This window comes from Agelaius tricolor, unplaced genomic scaffold (genome assembly GCF_023055355.1).
Source record: "Agelaius tricolor isolate 1412-34295 unplaced genomic scaffold, bAgeTri1.0.p SCAF_8, whole genome shotgun sequence".
Taxonomy (NCBI): domain Eukaryota; kingdom Metazoa; phylum Chordata; class Aves; order Passeriformes; family Icteridae; genus Agelaius; species Agelaius tricolor.
This window is the reverse complement of record NW_027269268.1, coordinates 11,082,658-11,105,519: the sequence shown is the minus strand read 5'-3', so window position 1 is coordinate 11,105,519 and position 22,862 is coordinate 11,082,658. Positions and strand designations below refer to the sequence as shown.

At 39.1% G+C, this 22,862-nt stretch overlaps 1 protein-coding gene across 4 annotated transcripts in view; it reads right to left on the bottom strand.

The window, feature by feature from the left end:
• CCSER1 (coiled-coil serine rich protein 1) overlaps positions 1-22,862 on the bottom strand; it is a 615,756-nt gene that overhangs the window by 533,600 nt on the left and 59,294 nt on the right. For all 4 annotated transcript variants that reach the window (XM_071431637.1, XM_071431638.1, XM_071431640.1 and 1 more), the window contains exons 2-3: positions 11,689-13,047; positions 8,639-8,826 (exon numbers count right to left, since the gene is read on the bottom strand). In XM_071431637.1, the coding sequence (XP_071287738.1) occupies positions 8,639-8,826; positions 11,689-13,003 (1,503 nt within the window). In that variant the 5' untranslated portion in view covers positions 13,004-13,047. The remainder of the gene's footprint in view (positions 1-8,638; positions 8,827-11,688; positions 13,048-22,862) is intronic.

Below are 22,862 nucleotides of genomic sequence, written 5' to 3'. Positions count from 1 at the left end.
TTTTTCATAAAAAATTAATGAGTGCAAACCACCAATGAATCATCTGACCTACAGGATGATAAACCCAAGACACTGATTTCTACTCATTAGTCATAAATTTCAAGTTCAGTGAATTAGCTGTCCATTAACTGCCTCCCTTAGAAAAGTCCTCTAAAAATTTCGGTTTCCTTATTGTATGTATTACTTGCATACGCTAACTCAAGATGACATATACCACAGCTGCAAAAATTCTGCCTGTGCTAAGGGCATCTCCCAAGATTAGAGACATGACTGTAATCTTCTAGGGCATAGCAGACATTCAATTAAAGTAATTTACCTTCTTTTTCTGGGGAAGTACTTTCTTTTACCAATACTTGATAGAAAACTCTTTCCATTTAAGTATTACTCATTACAGGAAGGCCCCTCCTTTATTTAAAAATCAATACAATACAGACATTAGATCAGCCACACTAGCTCAGATAACCCTCTAACCTGTCTCCAGCAATGATAACTTCCATGTTCCCCTGACCTCTGTCCTTCTGCAAGGAAGCAATCCCAGTATGCAAGCAAAGTACATCAGGTGCTTCCACTTCTCCCAATTCTTTCAGAAACTCCTGTTAGAGTCCCAATGGCCTCCCCACCTTCTCACACTTCTACTTGCCACCTGCCATCACTGGATATCACAGGAACTCCCCATAAACCACCTCCCTTCTCTGGCACACCTGCTCCATGAAGTAGGATGGGGAAATATAAGAGACTGTGTGTACACACAAGGATGATCTCAGTTCCTGCGACTTTACAATTTCTGCCCAAGACAGCACATTTGCAGGCAGAATGACTAGGCAGAGCCCACAGGCACAGCAAACAATTTGGGAGCACAATGGGAGAGTCAAGGGAGCTGTGTTTAGCATTCCCTTTGGCTCCCCATCCTTCAGTACTCGACTCATCTCTTCCCAGTATCAAAGGCCTTTGAGTATCTGACACACAAGGGTGGTCATGGGTGTCATAAAGACAGAGCCAGACTCCTCCTGGTGCTGCCCAGGGAATAGAGAAGTGCAAACTGAAATACAAGAAAACCAAGAAAAGTTTTGTTCTTTTTTTAAACCATAAATCTGGATAAACACCTGGACAGGCTGCCAAGTGAGGCTCTGGAGTCCCTACCCTCAGAAACACCAAATCCAACTACACACATCCCTGGGTGTAGGGATGCCATCCCTGACGCCAATTTGAGCAGAGGTGTTGGACCAGATCATTCCCAAAGGTGCCTTCATGCATCAGCAACTGTTTCTCTCCTCATATTGATTAACATACTGTGAGAGCTGGCAGGGAGCACTCATGAGATTTTTCACAGGATTATTGCATCCTTGGTAAATCCCTGACCTCTCTCACAGGTCCACAGCATGACAGGCACTGAGCAGAAGGTAAGTATCTTCACCACGAATGAGTAACTGCTTTGGTGGTGGCACTACAGGTGGTGACAATGATTTTAGTAGCCCACATGCACAAACAGACCGAGTGGTTTTACTTCAAGAAGACTGCCTAACAACCTTGCTGCAGCACTCACCTATATTCAGAACATGGAAAATATGGTAATGAACAGTAAAGTAAAATGTAAAAGTCATCATAAAATAGAAAAATAACCAAGTTGATTTTGCTTGACAAACGTATCTATCTATTTAAACAATATTTATGACCAGGGTGTATTTTAACATATTACCAGATACTTCTGTGCAGAAGAAAATCTTTCCCTTAACGTGGAAAAAGAAATCCGTAAAGATAATATCAACTCTAAATGATGAGCAGCTTCAGAACAAGCTACCTCTTACATTAACTGGCAAAAATATTTGGGGATGTAGTAAGACTAGCAGAGAAGTGTATTTTGTTAGAAAAATCCATCAACTGTCTGTAGTTTCTATTTTGAGTCTCAATAAATAGCTATGTTTTTTCTGAAAAATATTAAAACAGAAAACTAAACACAATGCATTACAGGGGACACCTACCTATAGTTTAAGAAGTTCAGTGTCCTGTAAATTAGTTCAAACAACACTTAGAGTAAGTACTCCTACAAGTCTTCAGAAAAAATATTAGATACCCAATTTGTTCTGGGTTTGGATGGGAGAGAATTAGTTTTTCTTCATATCCACTTGCTTTTATGGTGCTGTGTTGTGGATTTGTGACCAAATTAGCGTTATCAACACAGCAAGATACGATTTAGCTATTGCTGAGCAGGGCTTGCACAGTTGTCAAGGCCTTTTCTACTCCTCACACTGCCCTGCCACTGAAGAGGCTGGGAGTGAGGTATTATTTGGAGGGGGCACAGTTGGTACAGCCGACCCCACCTGACCAAAGGGATCCAGCCATATAATTCTGGGCTCAGCAGTTCAAGCTGGGAAGGAAGAAGGAAGGGGCAATGTTTGCAGTCATGGCATTTATCCTTTGAAGTAGCCATGAGGTGCAGAGCCCTGCTTCCCAGGGATGGATGGATGGATACCTGTCCACCCCTGGGAATCACTGAATGAACTCCTTTGTGTTTGCAGCTTTTCCCTTCCCTTTTAAACTGCCCTTACCTCAGCCTGCAAGTTTTCTCACTTTTACCCTTCCACTTCTCCTCATGCTGCCAGAGTGAGTAAGCTGGTGGCTGAGAGGTGCAGTTCACCCACTGCAGTTAACCCATAAAACCACAAAAAGAACTAATTCTGTTCTATTTTTGCATCCACCCATTGCCATGATGATTCTGGGATTTAAAATTGCTAATAGCTCTACCTTCTACCTGTATAAATATAACTCAATTCAATTTAAATAATTACTCCAGTGTTAGATTAACAGTTTACCCTTTTCTGGGCTGTGATTATGCCATTAAAAAAGAGCATAGAATATCACAGCATAAGCATTAAGTCACATCTAAATTAATTTCTGTTAGGTACTTGATCTCAAGAATTAACTCAAAGTGTTGAACAACCGCAATCTGATTTTCACAAGCCCTTCATTTTTTAAGAAACACACATTACACTACAGACATTAATTTCCCATGGGGTAGTTACCCAAAAAGCTTCTAGTTGAGTTGACCTAAAAATCACAGCCAAAATACTTAAATCCCTATCTGCCATTTCCATTTTTTTTATCCTATTAGTATATGAAAGGCACTTTCTCCACGCTAAATTAGAAATATAAGGCTCAAATTACTAAGTACCTATAGTCAGCAGTTTACTTCTATCTGGATGGCACTGTTCAACCAAAGTAGCCCCTACAGCTCTTGCTTTAAGTGGCTTCCACAGTTTCTTTTCAGAAAGGAGCAAAATGCCACATTCATTGCAAAAGGGGAAATTTTGTTACTTTAGTATCAATCTAGTGATAAATTAAAGCTGTCAAGTCCACTTCTCATGAAGGGTGAACCGCCGCCTTACAGGGTTTGCTTGAACAGCTCAGTAACAATCCATGTTCCTAAATATTCTCCCTCGAGAAGCCCAGCATAGCAGAGATGAATTTGAATTAAGCAGAAATACCATAATTCAGTGACAGGAAAAGAATAGCACATCTATTTTCATTATGACAAAGCTTTTATGAACACCACAGACACCAGAGATAATAGAGCCTTATAGCAAGTTAAAAGCAGGTTGTAGCTATTCTGAGCACACATAACAGTCCTAGTTGTAAAGAAGGTTGTGCAGAAGACAATAAAGAATTGTGTGCATCTTGCTTACCTAGTTCACATTTTTGTAACAGCCTTGGCATATCTGAAAAGGCTGTTGTGTTTGAGGGTTTTTTTCAACCTCAACTGAAGCCCTGAGCATCCCAAATCCTCCCTCTAACATTTCATTCACTGCCTTTCCAGGGCAGGCTGCTAAGGCATTAATAATTAGTGCTAGTCTGTAGAAGAAGAGAAAACCCACAAGGTTTTCTCAGGTCTTTACAGGTTATATTTATGGGTGACAAAAACAGCCACATTCAACTTCACTTTCAAATCTACTCATTGGTCACCCTCTGAAACTCATTCAACTCCAGGATTTTCAATAGCAGCTTCCACCTCATGCATTAGCCACACCTTGCATAAAAATCACAGCTTCCAGAAAGTCAAGGTTAAAGTAACCTCAAGCAAATATGAAAGTTAGTTCAATTCTCTCTAGACTAGGAGCCAACCTAGTCTGATTCATACTCTCTGCTTAATCACACATCAGCAAAATATCATACAACTCAGCATAAGCAAGGGGAACATGAAAAACATCTTAGCTCTTATTCATGTACATTCACTGAAGTCCATGGGGGCACAGCATCCTGCTGTTTCTGTCATGATGTAGCAACTGGATTAAAACTGGTGCTTGGTAATAAATCAGGGTGCGTAAGGTAACATGAAAAATAAAGTTATCTGTGAGAAGCAATAAGCACACTTTGATGAGCTACAGATTTGGGTATGGCCTGATAAGGTACAATACCAAATACAGGAAGAGATCTGAATACAGTGGTTTGGATAACAGCTCCATCATTCTAAGTACCATCTCTCAAGTATGCTAGAAGCCTTACTATTAACTACTAAGCCACCCCAAATCACTTGGGTAACACAACTGAGGTGGAGTTACACACACAATATCCAGGACCATAATTTAGGCCCCAGTTGCTAATTGGATAATTACCACAGATGTTCTGGCCATAACACAGTTTCATTAGCAACCTCTGCTTTGGCCTTCTGCTCCCTCCAGACACACTAGGAGTCTCAAATATTTCCAGTTAATCTCTCTTTTGAAAGCATATTTCTGTGTCAATCACTTACTTTCATTCTATATTCCCAAAATGTCAGATGGCTCCCTCTATACTAAATTAGAAAATTATTAATTTTTTTAATTTAATGTTTAACTAGCATACTCAACTAATTCCATTATCAAATTGAATTCCTGCCCATGAAATACTGCCCTGTATTCTGACACTGGGTTTTCCATTCATTGTTCCTAATTTATGTTGTAGGTACATTTACATTACTGAGATTCTCAGTACTTGGAGCATCCCCCCACTTAACAAGCACGGGATAAGCGTGAGAAACGGGGGATTTTGGCTCAGCATCAGCAATGGAGGGATAAGCAAAAAAAAAGCTCAGTAAAAACCTTAGTTATATAGTACCAGCATGCATCTTGAAAAATTATCTTTAGGCAAGGCAAAAAATTAAACTGAAAATTTAGAAAGGAAATGAAGCAAATTTTGAGGTAACTGCAGTTACCCAAGTGCATGACAGGCAGCATGGGAGAAAACACAAATACAATTATTTAACAGCTTGGCAACAGGGCCACTGTTAAAGCTCAGAGGAAAAAGGCAGGGATGTCCTTAGGCCTCAAAGGTCCTTGGTTTTATACCTAATATATAGGAACCACAGGAAAGATGCAAAGAAAGAAATGGCACAGCCAAAGCAACAATGCAGAAAAATAAGTTGTGCTGCTCTAATTGGGCTGGCACAAGTTGGCAAGGTTGCTTTGCTCCAGGCAAAGGAAGCTGATGATGCAGCACTGAAGGCAAGCACAAAAGTTTTTACCTGCAAAGGTGAAAAGTTGAAGCTGAATTTAAGAAGCAAGAAACAGGCAACATTTAGTGAAGATTCGAGTACGAGAAACTGAAAACTGTGCTGAAGAGTGCCCAGAGAAACACAGTCCTGCAGTGTTCACCCACTGAGACAAGAAGTTGAGAAATAAGGGGTTTTTAGTTAAGTAGTACAGATGCTGATAGACAGGCATGGGAAAGGGAGCAATTGTAAAGACAAGAACTATTTTGTGTTAAGAACAGCAGAGAGGCAGAAAGACAGATCTGCAAGGGCCAAATGCAAGCAGGCAGTCTTGATCCACTGCACATATGCAGAGTGAAAACACATGTATGCATACAGCACAGTGTGGCTCATGTCTTGAAGTTGGGCAGTGTGATCTAGGTGCTCCCACCATTCTCTCAAGTTTTTCTTTGAATTTACAGTAACTGCCATTCATATCATCCCTCATGACTATCCAGTTTTAATGACTTTAATTTGCTAGCATTTAAAAAGCTCTGTACTACATTAAAAATTTAATATTTTATCTCTGTACTGATAAATGTGATATTCAAGATATCACCTTTCCATATTGGCCACCACTATGACAAGTAACAGATAGTTCTGTTGCTCACACACATCTCACTTTCTCCTAGTTCCAAGTTCTGTTACATATGAAGTTTTTGTTTTCCCTGCTGTTCTGTCTCCTAAGCCTCTTAAAGAACTTGCTTAGAGTGATTTGGTAGTGTGATCTTATTTTTTTTTTAATGTGGTATATCTAATTCTCATTGTGCCAAATATCCAGGTTGACATTCTTTCCATTGGTCTTGCAGGACTGCATTATTTCAGACCATTTAGTCTTTTGCCTGTACTAATTCACATTTTTCTTTCCTTTTGTCTCTCTTACACATTAGAAAAGAACCACCACCTAGGTAGCAACAGCAGGCAAAGTATAATTTCTACCAACCTTCTGAGGCAAAGTTAACTAGTCTGTATGTTATGTCAAATGATTTAAATTTGCTAACTCATGAGTTCATTGTTAAAACATTAGAATGACCAGCGTTTATAGAGCAGTATCCATCTCTTTAAATTGCATTACTATCAATACTTCTCATTTGGAAAGGGTCTATTATACTGCACAGACTAATAACATGAAACTGCTCAAACACCCATCCTGAATTGCAGTGATCACTGTCCAAAACCATTCGTGGTGAAACGGTGCCCTCTTGTAGCAGGAATCAGCCACTGCAGGAACAGCAGCTTTGTAAACACACAACTGGCAATCCAATCCATCTCAAGCATTTCTTTCACATCATTATTTACAATACTATGAAATAAGCACGCTTGCAGAGTTATTTTGAAAGATTTTTTTCTTCCCTAAATTTCATTTACAAACATCACTGGTCTTAGCCAGAATATAAATTACTTTCAGCACCTCACAAGTTAGTTAAGCCCACTCATAGGGGAAACAGTGGTCTTGTCCGTAGGTTTGATACATATTCCCAGTATTTAGGACATCAGTCTATCCAAGCTTTTACCCTTCATCTTCGAAACAAGAACTGACAATTATGCAAGAATACTCTGCTGACCAAGATGTTTAGGATCAAGAACAATTTCTCAGATGCTGTTTCTTTTTTACTTCCTATCTCCTATGAAAAATCTTACACACCCTTCAGCAAGACTTTCTGACTCCTCTATCCCAGTCTCTCAGCAGAAGCAGCTCACACTGCCTGCCAACAAGAAAAAGAATACAAACAGGGGCAAAGATACAGGTACACAGTTTCTTCAGCTTAACAAGACATCTGGGTGATGCCAGAAAACCGCATCCACAGGCACAGCTGCTTGCTCAGTGCCTCAGAGCAGAACTGCACAGCAATGCTGCCCTTGTCACAGGGGCCTCTGCTCTCCCCCAGGCATTTGCCATCCCTTAAATGTCTGTGGTCCATTTTTCTCCAGAACTGAACAAAATGAGTACAGGCAGCCATGTGACTCATGTTGTTCTAGCCACATAAAAAGGAGAAGGCTTTTTAGAATACTTTGTGTAGTAACACCAATTCTTTACCTAGTATTTATTCTTCATTAGCATCACTCATTGGTAGCCATCTGCTACCGTGGTGTTAAACACAAATTGATTGTGACAAGTGTTTTGAAGATGTATTTTTCCTGTTCAAATATGTATTAATATGAACATTCCATTTTTTCTTTTTTTTTTTCTTTTTTGCTTCCAGAAAATTCAGTGTTTTTCTTTTGTCTTCTTGCTTTTTGTGGAGTGGAGAGGGTGCAGAGGGTGTTTTCAGGTTTGGTTTTATTTGATTTACTTCCTAAACCTCACTTTTTACTAAAAAAGCTCTATTTTCTTAAGATAGGAAGATAATATCCATATGTATTGGGAGGAAAGCAGGAATAATTTTATCTTCCCTCATGAGCACGCTCTCTAATCTTGTTTTAGAAGTCCTTGGTCTGTGACTGTAATACCAATAAGCATAAGCAAATCAAGTCAATCTGAGGACAAACTTGCTAATAGCAGTGGGGGGAAAAAACTCATAGATTTCATAAACAAAACACAAAGAAGGGGTCCGATTACCACCTAATCCCACACTTTCCCCACTTCCTGCTGTTCCTGGATTGTCACCTTCCTACTTCCATCATTAATACTGAGCTAAACAGAAGGAAGTGCAATAGCATCAGTGTAGCCTAGTATTTCAGTAAACACACATCTGCCTAACAGCTTGGGTCTAGCAACCCAAGGTTCACAGGCATGAGCCAGGGTTACCCAGTGTTTTAGGGCATCAACTCCATCTGCGTAATGCTTTGCATGTCTACGTGAAAAATATCATCACGTTCTTTCTGGCTCTGAAAAATTATATGTTATTCACTGATATTTGCATGCAAACTTCTTGCAAAAACAGGAAGCTCCAAGCACAAGCAAATCACTAACAGATGTCAACAAGAAACTCTTCCCAGAAAGTATGCAAACCTTTTCACAGCACCACACCCTGCAAAAAAATACTTTTAATATCTGAAGCTGAGCCTAGATCACATTTTGGAAGCCTGAGACAGCTCCTGTCCTCTTTATTATTGTTAGTTGTGAAGTCACTGCTTCTCACCACAGCTACACCAACCAGAGAAAAACAAAGTTATGGATGTGGGAATAAAACTCACCATGCTGTTCATTTTAGAAGAGGACGAGCTTGCTCTCTGCTTCCTTAGGCTGTTAAGCTCTTCGGCATTTCCATCCTTTGGTTTTATGATCAGCCGGCTGCCCCCAGCGGTGCCTTCTGAAGAGGACCTCAGGCGTTTCTCAACAAATCTGCCCTCCCGGTAGGGACTGAGGCTGTTGGCAACATCAACTACAAAGACAGAAGCAAACAGCAATTGTTACAGAGAACTGCTCTCTACAAGTGTTTTCTGTGGTGGGATAGAATGTAAGAAAATAAAGGTAGTGCAGAAGGCAGTCTCACACCTGAGGAGCTGCAGCTGTACGAATTACCAAAGATTAGGCCTGCCCTTAACAGGCCACAGCTGTGTCCAGTAAGAGTGGGTTAGTTGGGTAAGGAGAGAGATGGAGTTTGTTGGTTGTGCTGTGAAGAGAGATGGAGTCAGTGCTGTGAAGAGCTGCCCATGAGAAATCACTGGGAAGGTATGAGAACTTTCGCAATAAGATGACAACAATTTTCTTAATCAGAACACCGCTTTGCTTGAAATAATTACGCTGAAATCACATGAGAAATGTTTTGTGGAAAGCAGACCGTGCTTACCTAGATCAAGGTGTCACCTGGGCCCCCAGTTCATTGCTTAGCCCCAATGACAGGCATGCTCAGCACACCACAGTCCAGTCCAGGGCACCTCATAGAGTCCAGAATGACTCTTTGCTCCATCCTTTTCTTTCTCCCTTCATTATAGGATACTTCCAAATTGCTGAAAGTAAAATCTACCAGAGAAACCATCACTTGCCCAGTGGTGCCAAAACCCAACCTGCCTAGGCCCCCAAAGTCAAGTAGGTCCAGCTCCTGAAGGGCCAGGTGACAATTTTGTTACCTCTGCGTATGACAGGGATGCACATTGGTTTCCATTTCTGTTCAGCATTCCTAGTTTAGCCTTACACCTGCACCTTCCATCAGCCTGCAGTCAGTGGGCAAAATCCCAGCCCAGTTAAAACAATAACATGTCAGAAAAAAGCAAAAAAAATATAGTTTGACATGTTAGTGCAAATTTAGAGGTGGGGACAGATAAATGAGTAGTAGCGTAATAAATGCCACACATACAGAAAATTTTACCTTCCTCTGCATTTTGCAAGAGAAGAGACATTTTCTCTAAAAGTTCTCAAAAAAATCCGTATCACATAAAAATACATAAAGGTATAATAAGAAACATATGGCACATCAAACCTGCTCATACATTAATGTCACATTCACAATGCTATCTATAATGATATCAGCTATGAGACCAGGTACAGAAGAGAAAATATCTATTACCAAAGAAAATGCACAAAGTATTTTGTATTCACATCTAGATTTAAATACTGTTTTAGAAAACCAAATGTTCAAACCAATCTGTTTGCAACAGGTATAAGTACTTATAACCATATCTTACTGATTGCCATGAAAGCTTTTCCTGGATTTGACTCATTTCATATGGCAGGATTTTGTCTTATTTTCACTGGTTCCTTTGTACACTTGGGAATTGCTAATTTGAAATACATTCTTCACAACACTAGGAAAAAAAAGGTATTTTGAACAGTACTAAAAGAACAGAACAATTAATCAACAACTTTTATGAAGTGTAGTTATTAGCTCTAGTGTTTCTGTGAACATGAATCCAATTTACAAAAACATCTATATCACAATTTCGACTCCCTTTAGCTGCTTTACTGAAATACAGACTAAATATCAAATTGTCAATGAATGAGTTTGAAATGCAGGGTGTATTTCTAAACATCCTTCCAAGCTGCTCACTTAGTGCTCTGCAGTACACTCTTGCAAGACAGATTCTGAAATAAGAGCTATTTACAGATGTGACAATGTGGCAAGGAAGACTAACTGAGTGTTCAGGACCAGTAATATAGAGAAATGAGAATATTTTTTTCCCCAAAGTGACTGAGGTTCTGAGTGAAAGAGGAGCCCTCTGGTGAAAGGTAATTCAGTGGATTAATTTGAATTTCTATTGCCATTTATGTACAAGATATCCAACTAAGCCTTGCAGTGACTAATAATTCAAAAAGCAAGATTGCTTTTGGTTGCTTATAATGCACATGCCTAGATAAACATCTAAGCAAAATGATGGGTGTGAATTTATATGAGTTTATACTTACCATCATTTATTTTCTAATTCAATCACTACAAATGCTGTCTTGTTAACTCTCAAATTTTGGCTGACCACATACAGCCTCAGGATTAAGCAAGAAAGCACCAGTCATAAGCTGGCTCGAGAGAATCAACTGTCAGAGATAAATGTCTTCTGACAGGTGTCCTTCACTCAAGGGCCTGGTGCCTTATTTATCTGTATCTCTATATTGGGATTTCTAGGCACAGACTTTCCACTTAATCTTGTTAGCATTTCTAAATTACTCTTCATAAACTAAAGACCCAATGTGAAATTTAGATGGTAATTAACTCCCTCAGTTCCATAGATGACAAAATGAGAATTTGGACACTTATTTCAGATGGAAGCAGAAACAGGATATTTCATACTTTGACAAAATATCCACTTTGAGCTACTCTATAACATCAGTTGAATAGAGAAAGCATGACTCTATCAATTTCTAAACTCAGATGAATATAAACTAAACTTTATTATTTCCCATAATCAGACAAGAACATTTGTTTCTCTGGTCATGTTTCCATCCCAAATTATGCAACCCCATGGCTCAAGTCCAAAATAGGCGTGTCTCAAGCAATCATAGCTTCAGCCTCTAACACAAGCTGGGAATCAGTACTTGCATTCTTAATTCATTTTTTTATTAAGCAAAGCAGAGACACGAACAGCACTGATGGGTGTTTGCAAACTCTAAAACACAAACTCAAAGAAATCACAGACTTTGCCTTTAATTCCTACAGTTCTGAAGGAGGACACAATTTGTACTTTCTGTACTTCATAGTTAACACTTGCAATTCTAAATAACACTCTATGACAAAACAATCATTATAGAAGAAATAAGGCTAGCCCACCCAAAAACCCACCAAACTCAAAAATGAAAAGACCATGAAACATACCTTTAGAATGGTTTGATTCATAACCCTGTTGTATTTTAAAGGACTGAGGTTCAGAACATGGAACAGTGTTAGAGTCCACTACAGGAATTGTGTTTCTCATGTGCTTGGATGGAGTGCTTTCATCTCTGCTGCCACTCAACCCCTGTGCCTTTGGAGAGAGTGTCACTGGTTCTTCACTATGCTCTAACGTCAAGGTTTCTAAATGTGCATTTTCTGAGTTAATTTTTTCTATGTACCTAGCATCATTGATATGCAGTCCATTGGCTTGCAACAGTACTTTTGTTTGATGAGCAACTGAGGTTTTGAATAAGGTACTGGACTCCATACTGCACGAGCTTGCATGACTCACAGGAGATACACCAGCAGAATGGCCAGCACTTTGCACAGTATCTCTCTCCCTCGCAGGAGCAGCAGCAGGATTAAAGAAGACCTGAGAGGTAGAGACATCGTGGCCAAAATCCTCTGTGAGCAGTGCCCCAGGCCCACTGCTGGGCAGGGCATCAGCCTCTGAAACAGAGTCCTCGGTGAGAGCGATGAAGTCCGAGGGGGTCTGGGCAGCCGTGAGGTCAGCCGAGAGCAGCGGGGACTGCAGGGAGCTGCCCATGCACTCCGTCGTCTCAGCCGAGCACGGAGGAGACGACTTGGCCATCACAGGCTCGCTCTCCACGTAGGATTTAACTTCCAGCAAGCACCTGGGCTGCTGGACAGAGGAAACCGACTGACTCTCTGGAACTGGTTTGGAAAATTTGTAGTGCGATGAAAAAGACTTAGTGAGAAGTTTTCGTGTGGACTGTTTGACAGAGTATCGGCTTCGCTCTTCTGCAAAGCCCGAATCGTCACCCTCATTCTTCCCAGAGCTTATGCAATTGATAAAGACATTCTTATTGGCTGAGGGCTCCTTTCCCTTTTCAAAATCGTCTGTCAAAGACCTTGTGATCTTCTTGCTACGTGAGCTGCCAAAGCCAACTGAATGCCTTCCTCTGCTTTTTATGTGCTCGTCTAAGCTGAGTTTGTGAAAAGTGCTAAGAGAGGACTGGGCACCATTTGAGATGTTAACATTCTGGCTCTCTGAGTCAGGCTTCTGCTCACTCCCTTTCTTGTTATGGAAGCTAATGGAAGGAGTGCGGAAAATGCTCCGGCGCTTTCCTGTGCTCCCTGAGCTGGAGTTGGTGCTGGATGGGGAGGAGGTGTGGACACCAATGGCATTGGCAGAAGAAGGCGAGGAAGGAAGGGAGTCGTGTCTCCGGCTAATGCTTCTCCTGAATATTGGCAACCGGGATACAAGAGTCGATCGTCTGGATCCCGAGTCCCCCATCAGGGCACAAAGGGTCCGTGGTTCTCCACAGCCAATAAAATAACCTGAGATGACAGAAAACAAAGGGATGGGGGAAAGAAGATAAATTATTCAGCCTCAAAGATCACTCAAACAGATTTGTCAGTCAGCCTAAATACATGAGATGTCAACATCAATTTGTTGCATGCACATTACTGAAGACTTCTAGCATTTAAAAGTGATGTTCAATATCCAGCACTGAAAACTGAACAAACATGTCACTTAAAATATTCTACTGACAAAAGATACAATTTTATACTGTACAACAGTATTTTATGTTACAATGGGTAATGGTATAAAACCTAAATGCCAAGAGATATACAAATATATTATCCAAACGTCCTTGTTTTTAAGTTCTTCTTATAAAGTGTAAACACTCTTAGAAGACAGTTGATTTTTCATGATCTGAGTAGAACAAGTAATTATTTTCTATTTCTAATTACTCCGATTTTTGCATGAAAGAAAAGGATTTCGATTTTTCAATATTCAATATTCCAGTTGGATTTAAATTAATCTTTGTGCTTCTATTAAAGGCTGTATAACTTTGCAGTACAGAAGACGATGGCATTGCTGTCCAGTCAAAATATGCAACACAAAAAATTCTTCCTAAAGAACTTTAAGTTCAAGGAATTTACTGTCAAAATATGGGATCATGTTTCTAGATTTGAACTGCCACGTTTCTTTTAAACACTTTAAACACTTCTCTGGAGTCCTCTCACAGCCTTTTTGCTTACAATTAGCTAATTTTTCATAGTTTTTGAAATGAGGGAGAAGTGCTTCCATCCACAGGTACTTGGCCTCCTTTTATAAATACTTAAGTAAAACTTATTTTGATCAGCACTGTAGATATACTAGAAGAATATTAATCTTCATGAAATATATACCAGTTCTATCTCTTTTTTGTTCTCTTTATAATAAACTACCACTGTGAAAGACAGGACCATAGAGAGACAGCAATAAAAACATGTAATATATAATCACAGAAACATGAGAGGCTGTAGGAATTATGCCCCTATGTAAATTCCTGAGCTATTAGTATAAACCCCAAGTCAGCTGTCTAGACAATGTTTGTATGCCAAGTGCAAAAACAAAGTAATTCATCTAATGAGCAATTTAATATGTGTTATGTGGCTCAGCAAGTACCTGTGAGCAATGTATATATTTAGGCAGTGTATACATACACACAAATATACATAAATGGAAACAAAATATTTAAGTATTAATAAAACTACACATATGTTATATAACTGTGAAAGAAAGGGTAACAAGTTCAAAGACTGTTTCTGACTGGAGATTGAACTGCACTTTTCTGCTGTTAACATTTTTTTTTTTAAATGCTAGTACAGTTCCACTCTGAACATGCAGTGCCAACCAGCCACACTATTCACAAGCATCAGGAATCAATAAGCAATTTTGTAGTTCAGGATGAGAAAAACAGCTTGGGAATAGTCACTAATTACAAGAAGTCACTGGTGATCTCTGATGGCAAGCTAAAGCCTGACCTAGACAACACCCAGGTTCTGTGACTGACAACCCCAACGAATTCAGAAAAAAATAGAAAAACTTTACAAGAAAAAGCTTTACATCCACCAGTGAACTGGAGCACAGCCAGCTGTTCCATTTCACTGACAGGTGTGAAAGTTGGCATTTAGCTGGTGTTATCCCAGCTTGTTCACCTGTCCACAACTCTGCCTACCAGAAATGGGCTTTTGAAAGCCACATGAAACTCCTCATCCCTCCCCTTCAACCTTCTCTGGCTTCTTTAACCACTTAAAGACCGTAACTGTGTTGGGATTTCTTTGCTATGGTGAATCTCTACCTGCAGGCTTACTGGTACATATGGATAAGCACATATACACAAGATTTTTAGAGACTGTGAGGATTCTTTCCTCTATTTTAAGGAGAGATCATAATTGCTGGGAAAAAAAAACCACTTTAGAATGCAGTTTTATAATACAGTAGATAAAAAAGTACTCTTAAAATACCTTAAACTTCTATAGGCATTTTATGGGTGTATAAAACATTTGCTGCCGCTGTTCTCTCTCCTGCCCACAGTTTAAATTGTCATTTAACTGGAGAACAAGCCATCCTAGTTTATAACTAGAAAATTTTCCAAGCTGAGAGCAGAAGGAAGCAAAAAACTGAGCAAAATGCTCAGTTTACAGTCTGTAACTTGCACTGGGAATACAAAGACTGTGTCTAAATAATAAGAGATTATTCCTAAGGACTGACCCTGAATAAGCAAAGCCTTGGCCTTCCACGTGGTCATAAATTTTAACAGAATACATTGCCTCTAACAGCAGATAACAAAACAGCATTTTTTCAGTTGATTCCTCCTTTCCTGTCTCTTGAAGGAAGAACACAAATAAACTGTCAAATAATTCCTCTGATTGTCTAAGCAGCAGAAATCCTCACCCATAAAATATGAACTAAGTACAATAGACTCTTCTTTCTAGAGAGAGAGTATTTCTTAAAACACACACCATTGGGCAACTATACCTGTATATATGCATACCCATGTGCATATACTGTTTGAATGTTGTGACTGTTCTAGTAATATTTTTAATATTAATGCTTTAATAGAATTACATATAATTTACATACACACACACTTGGCACTGTTAACCTGCCAAAGTTGAGCATTATGTTAAAATGACAACTTTTCTACTTGCAACAGAAGGAAAAATAACAAGTATTTCAAGATAGCAATAGTTTCAGATACAACTGAAGTCTGATCTTCCATTAATTTTTTTGTTTACAGCAGAGGACTTATGAACTGCCATATATATCCTGTTATGACTAACATAGGAGGTATTTCCTTTCAGTCTCCACATTTAACATGAGCCTTTTTACTTGCAACTTTACAGTAGAAACCCTTACAGAGTGCAATTCACTCCAGCTACATCTCTGCAAAACCATTAGTTTTATTTATCTAAAATCCTTGTCCCTATGGGCATCATTCTTAAAACCTTCAACAGAGGAAAAAGAAAAGAGCAGAGAAAGACACCTTTGTTTAGGCTCCTTGCTTAGGACAAAATATGCTAGCACATAATGAGAATACTCAAGAAAACAGGCGCACTATTCTGTATAGAGGTTTGAATCTTGAGCAAATACACAGCCATTACTTGGTAATACTTTCAAATTCCAAAGTTCAGTTTCTACTGAAACTGAAGTGTTTACTCAGTGCTGAACAAGACAGACAATTTTTGCTTTTTATGGAATGGATTTTTGATGCATATTCTTGCAGCTGGCAAGATTATTAAGACAGATTTTGCTATAATGACAGAAAATGACAAAGCTGCTTTGAAAACAACTGCAGGCAGAGTAATAGTGTTGCAGAGAATAATATTTCAGAATGTTCTCTTCCTCAAGAGCTAAGCTACAGCTCAGAGTTTCTGAGCTCCTGTGCTCAGATCAATGGAAATGAGAAACCAAGTGTGAGCAAAATATTTCCCCTCTTAACAGAAATTTGAAAAGTTAATCAGATGGAAATAGCTTCCTTTCATGCTGGTCTGCACCAAGACATTGGAAAATGCAAAGTAATCTCAAAAATATCTTTTTTTTAATTGCCAGACAAGACCAAGAAGTCAAGTTTTTTATCCTTTGGCCTTATTCTTTCCCCATGGGAGATCTCTGGAGGAACCATCCACCTAATCTTGTAATATCAGATCTTTATCTTGGCTACAGAAGTTGTCTGACTATAAAAAACACATAGGGTAAAAATTATACAGGCAGCTCTGTATTGTGTTTGTTACTGTATCTTGTCAAAAGAGACAAATTGCTCAACTCACAGACGGTGAATGTAACTGCAGGGAAAAAAACACAAATTTTAAGACTGGCAAAATTGTCAAATTATTACACCAATATCTCCAGAGAAATAGACTCCATCAATTCACCAGCTGAAAAATAAAATGCAGTACTTTTTATTTCAGCTTCTGCCCAGCAGCTACTCTCACAAGTGTGCCAGAACTCAGTGCTTTCAATAAACAGCAATCCCTTGTGCTTATGGTTTTGAACCCCAGCAGATGGAGCCATGGATCTACTTTCTCAATAACTGCAAATATGAAAAAGCAACAGTCTGTGCCTTTTACATTTCTTATTGCCTTTGAGGCAAAATTTAGGAATTGAAATTATTTGTGAATTTTACCATTATCATAATTACAAGTACACACCAGAAGACAATATATGTTTATTCAACACTGTAGTGTGTAGGGGAGTGCAAACATTCCCTTCATAAATAAACCAAACCTGCTACTACCTCTCAATATTTTCTACACAAAGATTTCCTAAAGAGGTTCTCCTTAAAGATGCAATTCCTAAAAATATTAAACAACATCTTCCAAACAAGAAACAAAACTGAATTAGCTATCAAAGTTTAAACTGGGAGATGACACGACACATAGTTGAAATGCCTCAAACCTTAAATCAGAGCAGAATATCAGTAAGCATCTGGAAGATTTTTAGGCTTCACTCATAGTTTAAGGATAATGATACATTTTCTTTATTTCTTAGAACTGGGAACTGTTCAATAAAGAAGAACACACAGGACTAGGATGTGCACCTTACACTGTGAAAATCCTGCCTCCGTCCCTCACACGAGCACTACCACGCAGCAGGAGGCAAGGACCACCTCACAGACAAAGTCTCTATAGACCAGCTGGCTCCAACCTCACACAGAAATTAAATTTGCCCCAGGGCACTACAAATACCCACAAAACTACATGAAAATAAATGTTTTTAATTGTCGGTGTGTCAGCAGAAGTCCTGACGCAGCTGATACACTTGTAAGGAGCAGTCCCTTAGTCCATGGGGTAACATTATAGCCTGTGGCTCCCACCCAAATTGTTAAACTCCCATCATTTGGATTCCAGCACTGTGTTGTCCTCAGCATTTAAGTATTACTGCCTTCGATAAAGTTCTAATATTATTTGTCTCTCTAGTACATTTGTGACTTGACCTGCACAGCTCCCAGAGGTCACTGTGTGTGATCAAGCCTGTCCAGTAGCACAATGTAGGAGTCTAAAAAAGCCATTAAAAATTCAGTTTACATTTAAAACAAAAGCAAACAAACACTAGATAAATACTCAGGGCTTTAGCAGTTACCAAGGACAATGTAACCGAATTAATAGGATCTTACTGAAAACACCAGCAAAGCCAAATGCCAGAACAATAGAAGGCATTAGCTAGGAAAGGGGGGGGGGGGGGGGGGGGGGGGGTTTGCAAATTCAAAGGCACTATCCAGGAAAGGGGGGGACTGTGATCCTGAAAAAATCTGGGTTTGCAAATTAAATGAGTGAAACTCCTTCTCGTACATAACAGCTCCACTTGCTTTTGTGGATAACACTCTTCTCTTTTCCTTCCTTGTGCATGTAACCCTTGCAGCATGGTACAGAGCTACGGGGTGTTTTCTGTGGAACAGCAGCCACAGTCATCATTCTCACAGTGAAATTTTGTACACTCCTACCAGGTCCACACCTGCTTGGAGGTTCATTTTTCTGAACAGTTTTTATAAACAACTGAAGAGCACCTAACACAGGGCACCAGACCTTTAAAAGTTACGTATGTCTACATATGCACACATGTACAACTCCAGTCTTATTCCCCTCTGCACTGAAAAACTAATTGGGCAAAAAAAGCTTTTATACATCTAGGAACAGCTTTTATATATCTGGAAAACAAAACAAAAACACTGAAAAAAAACCAAAACCAAGAACACAGAATCCAAACACTGAGCTACCCTAAGGCAAGATATGAGATTTCTTTCAGTTTCCTGCATTCTGCAGCTCAGGCCTACCTTTATTTTCAAATACTCCTGTGCTTTCAGGAAATGAGAGAGGAAACAAGCAGATAAATTTGCAATAAAGAAGTCTGAAGCTACACAAATACATCAAAAGCCCATCTCCCATTTTGACAAGTCTTGTACCAGTTGAAGACAGTGATTTCATATATCCATAACAGCTATTCCCAGTATCGTGATTAAGTGCAATAATCATTCAAAGACAACAACTGTAGGTAAGTTATCTATATATCCCCTTTTGACTTTAAGTTAGCCAGAAGAAAAACGTAAGACAAGTTACACACAACTCATTCTATCATTTATTATCACTGGGTATGTAAATTTATTCCACTTCTACCATGTGAACTGTGGCTGTAATAAAAGAGAACAAGGGTAACTGATCTTTAGAAACCTAGAGGCCACATTTGAGCCAACCCCCTATTTCAAACGTCTCTGTATCACAGCAAAGGTTATCTCAAAGAACTTCAGAATAATATACAAAATAACAGAAAGGAACCAATATTATTCTTAGTTTTTACACACACCCAGCAGCCAGTTGCTCTTCAGTAAGAGCTGGGATAAGCTACTAGCAAAAAACTGATTGTGTGAAGAAGATCAGCTTTCACCCATTCAACAACCAGACATAGGAAAGGTCAGAAATGGGTTAAGAACTATACCACAGTGAAGAAGCAGTCCCATTCATGTTTTGGTGTGTTCTGTTGCTTTTCCAACAGAGAAGAAACCATCCCTCTCTCACCTCTGTCATTCATCTGGATTCTGGAGAAGCGTACATTCCATTTCTCACAGCATCTGGTATTCACAATATTTAACAGTTTAATTAGAAACAGTCACAAGTATAAGTAATAACCTGGAAATGCAAGCATCAAAGAGCATGAGCTTGCTTTGTGATTCAAATGCCATGGCATCAACTTCCCCCATTATCTTCCCCAAATATGCTTGCCTACAATGAATTATTCACTTTTAACAAGTGAAGTGGACTTACACAGATCCCTGAGTACACATGGAAATTATACCACGAAGGGACAAAGAGAGATGGACTAATTTTGAGACATCTTGGGTAGACACACAGATAGCAGTCTGGGGACTAGGAAGGATTCAACAGGATGCCATCCTTCTTCCCTCATTTTTCTCTCCTCTCATACCAGTTCTTAATGCCCACAATTGCGCTTTTACAGTGCTTAGATTTAGCAGAAAAGCATGTTCAAACAGCATTTTAAGGAAAATAATTATATTTGGACTTCACACTAAATAATAGTATTTAGTCATAAACACAGGATGTGTTTATATATAGACAACAATTTGACTTTTGGCTGTGCTTTATTTTAACTAAAAGAGAAAAGCAACCTACAGACAATCAAGGGTATTTTTTTTCTTTCATGCATGAAAAATAGGTGTAAGATGCCTACTAGAGCACATTGAAAAACAGCAGATCTAGCATTTGCCTCAGCCCAGGACATAAAGAGAGGAAGAGAATTCTTGCCAGCTATTTGCTCTGGAATTTGAGTGGAACAGATCACTACTGCAGAAGACAGTTGGTATTCTCACGAGGAAAATACCCAGAATAACACAGCCCTAGCTCTGTGCTGTTCAGTGCATAAAATTGTTGGCAGAGTGAAGCAGAGCACCAATATTGGCTACTACTCCCAAAGGCATTCAAAGCAGCTCTATCAGTGCTGCCTCCCCCCATCCACCCCAAAAAACAAAAGCACAAAAACAACCACAAACCAAAAAACAAACAGCTTCCTGAAAATATTCTGCTGTCTCACAAGACAACAAGACATCATAAGGGACTCTAAAGCATAATCCATTTGATTTGCACAGTTAGTAGTCCAAGTTCAGCTTTAATGTGCTCCTTCTTAAATCTGCTTTTCTTGCTCACTTCAAGCAACCACCTCACAACTGTCTCAGCACTGTGCAGTCCCAGCAGAGCTGCAAGTCTTTGTTCAGTGCTCGCTCTCTATTCCTCTTACCTTCCCGAATCACAGCTCCAATGTCAGCAGCAATTTACTTTTTTATAATAAAAGCTTCCTGTACATTTCCCAGTCTGGCTCCTTTTCAGTCTCAAGTGCCACTGCCTCTGCTGTGTATATGGCAACCACAGTGACAACAAGGGCTGGGATCATTTATTACCTCTGTCACTGGTTCAGTGTGTGACCTTAATGTCACATTAAAAAGGACCAAATCCTCATCTGCTGTAAATTCAACAGGCTCCAGTGAAGGGGATCATGCTGATTTAAACCATTTGGCCTTTCATCCTTATAAGCCTCAATCATCCCATCTGCAATTCTTCATTAACTCTTGTGAAAGCAACACTTGGACGTGCATGATCCAATCACTCCCAGCACACAAACTCGTCATTTCAGCAGATGGAAAGAAAGGTTTTCTGTCTTTTTTTTTTTTTTATCTGCTGACCAAGGACAGAATCCCTCAACAGATTACAATGAAAATGAATAAAACCTTAGCAAATTAATCATGCACTTCTGAAGAGCCATATACCTGTGTTCCATAACAGCTTCTCCCTATGCGTCTGCTTAAAGCTATGTTAAAAACAATGAACTGAGACAGACAGATCCATGGTTTATCTCACATCCTCACAGCCAAAAAGGCAGGGTGCTAAAAACTCTTACAAGGGATCCACTGTGTTTATGTCCCATTGAAGTCAACAGGACCACTCATGTCTCGAAAGAAGTATGTGCTTTTGAGTGAAAGGATTTTAAAAATACAACGTTATCTGTGGCTATTATTATTCATTAAATAAACTGTGAAAACTTTGCCTAACACTAGGCAGTTTAATTTACAGATTGGCCTTTGATCAATACAAAGGTAATTGTAGTATATCACTGTTACAGCTGTTGACTGCATTACCACAAAATAATACAACAGCTCTTTTCCAAATTTCTCTATGTTCAACAGAAAAGAACAATTCCTAACTCATGCCTTGAAAGAAATCTGGTGATGCAAAATGAACTGATAACACTCAGACTGAGGATTCAGATTGACTGAAAACTTCCAGGCAAGCTACTCCCAGCTTACTAACTCTAATGAAAGGGAACCACATGATTCCTGTTCCCCGCAGTTTTTAGCACACATAAGATGTGTGCCTCATGGGGATGAATATTAAATACATTCATAATTACTATCCTCAATACTGTGTAATTTCATTATTTTAATTGCAAACTAACTGCTTCCCTTTCTTTATATGCTAATGTACTCCACTGGACACTACCTATAAGAAGAACACATTTTTAGGAATCAAACACACTACATTTAGAACTAAATCATGATACTTACCATGTTCTACCTAGGACTTCCATGAACCTTAGCAAAGACTCAGGCAATACCCTTTTGTTATATTGAAATTATATTATTTCTAAATTAAATTTATCACACTCATTTCCACCTGTCTTCTTGCTACTAAAAGCAATGAAAGAGAAGAACACTCCAGACAACTCAATATATTCATATACTTAAATTCTAATTGCAAGTTGTTAATCAAATATTAAAACACAGTGGCTCACATTTCCTTATCATTCAGTATAGCACACTTGAAGATAAACAAGTGCCATATTAATGCCTGGAACCATGTGTAAAAGTTTACACACACAGAGTAAAGACCTGCATTTTGTTTTGAAAACTGAAGGTTAACAAAGTCTAAGCATAAACTGAGCCCACAAAGCAAGCACAGAAAGAAATAAAAGAAACCAGCTTGAAAACTCAGAGCTGCCTAAAGAGAACAAAATCATCATGGAAGTTCCTAAGGATTCCAGAAAAAAATCAACTCCTAGTTTAATTTGTTTCTCTGGATTTAAGAACCCAATTATCTGGCACATCACAGCTTGTAGTCACAACTCAATACAAACTTCCATTAATGTTAGTATTCAACCCTAAGTTCAACACAGAAAAGTCTACAAGAAGATGGTGTATCACAGTTCCCATTTATCCCAGCTATTATATAAATATCCAAGTGTTTAAGTGGAAAAGTAACCATCTGTGAAGCCATCAGCAGTGTTTCCCCTTAGTGACCTGCTCTGTGACCAAGGGACC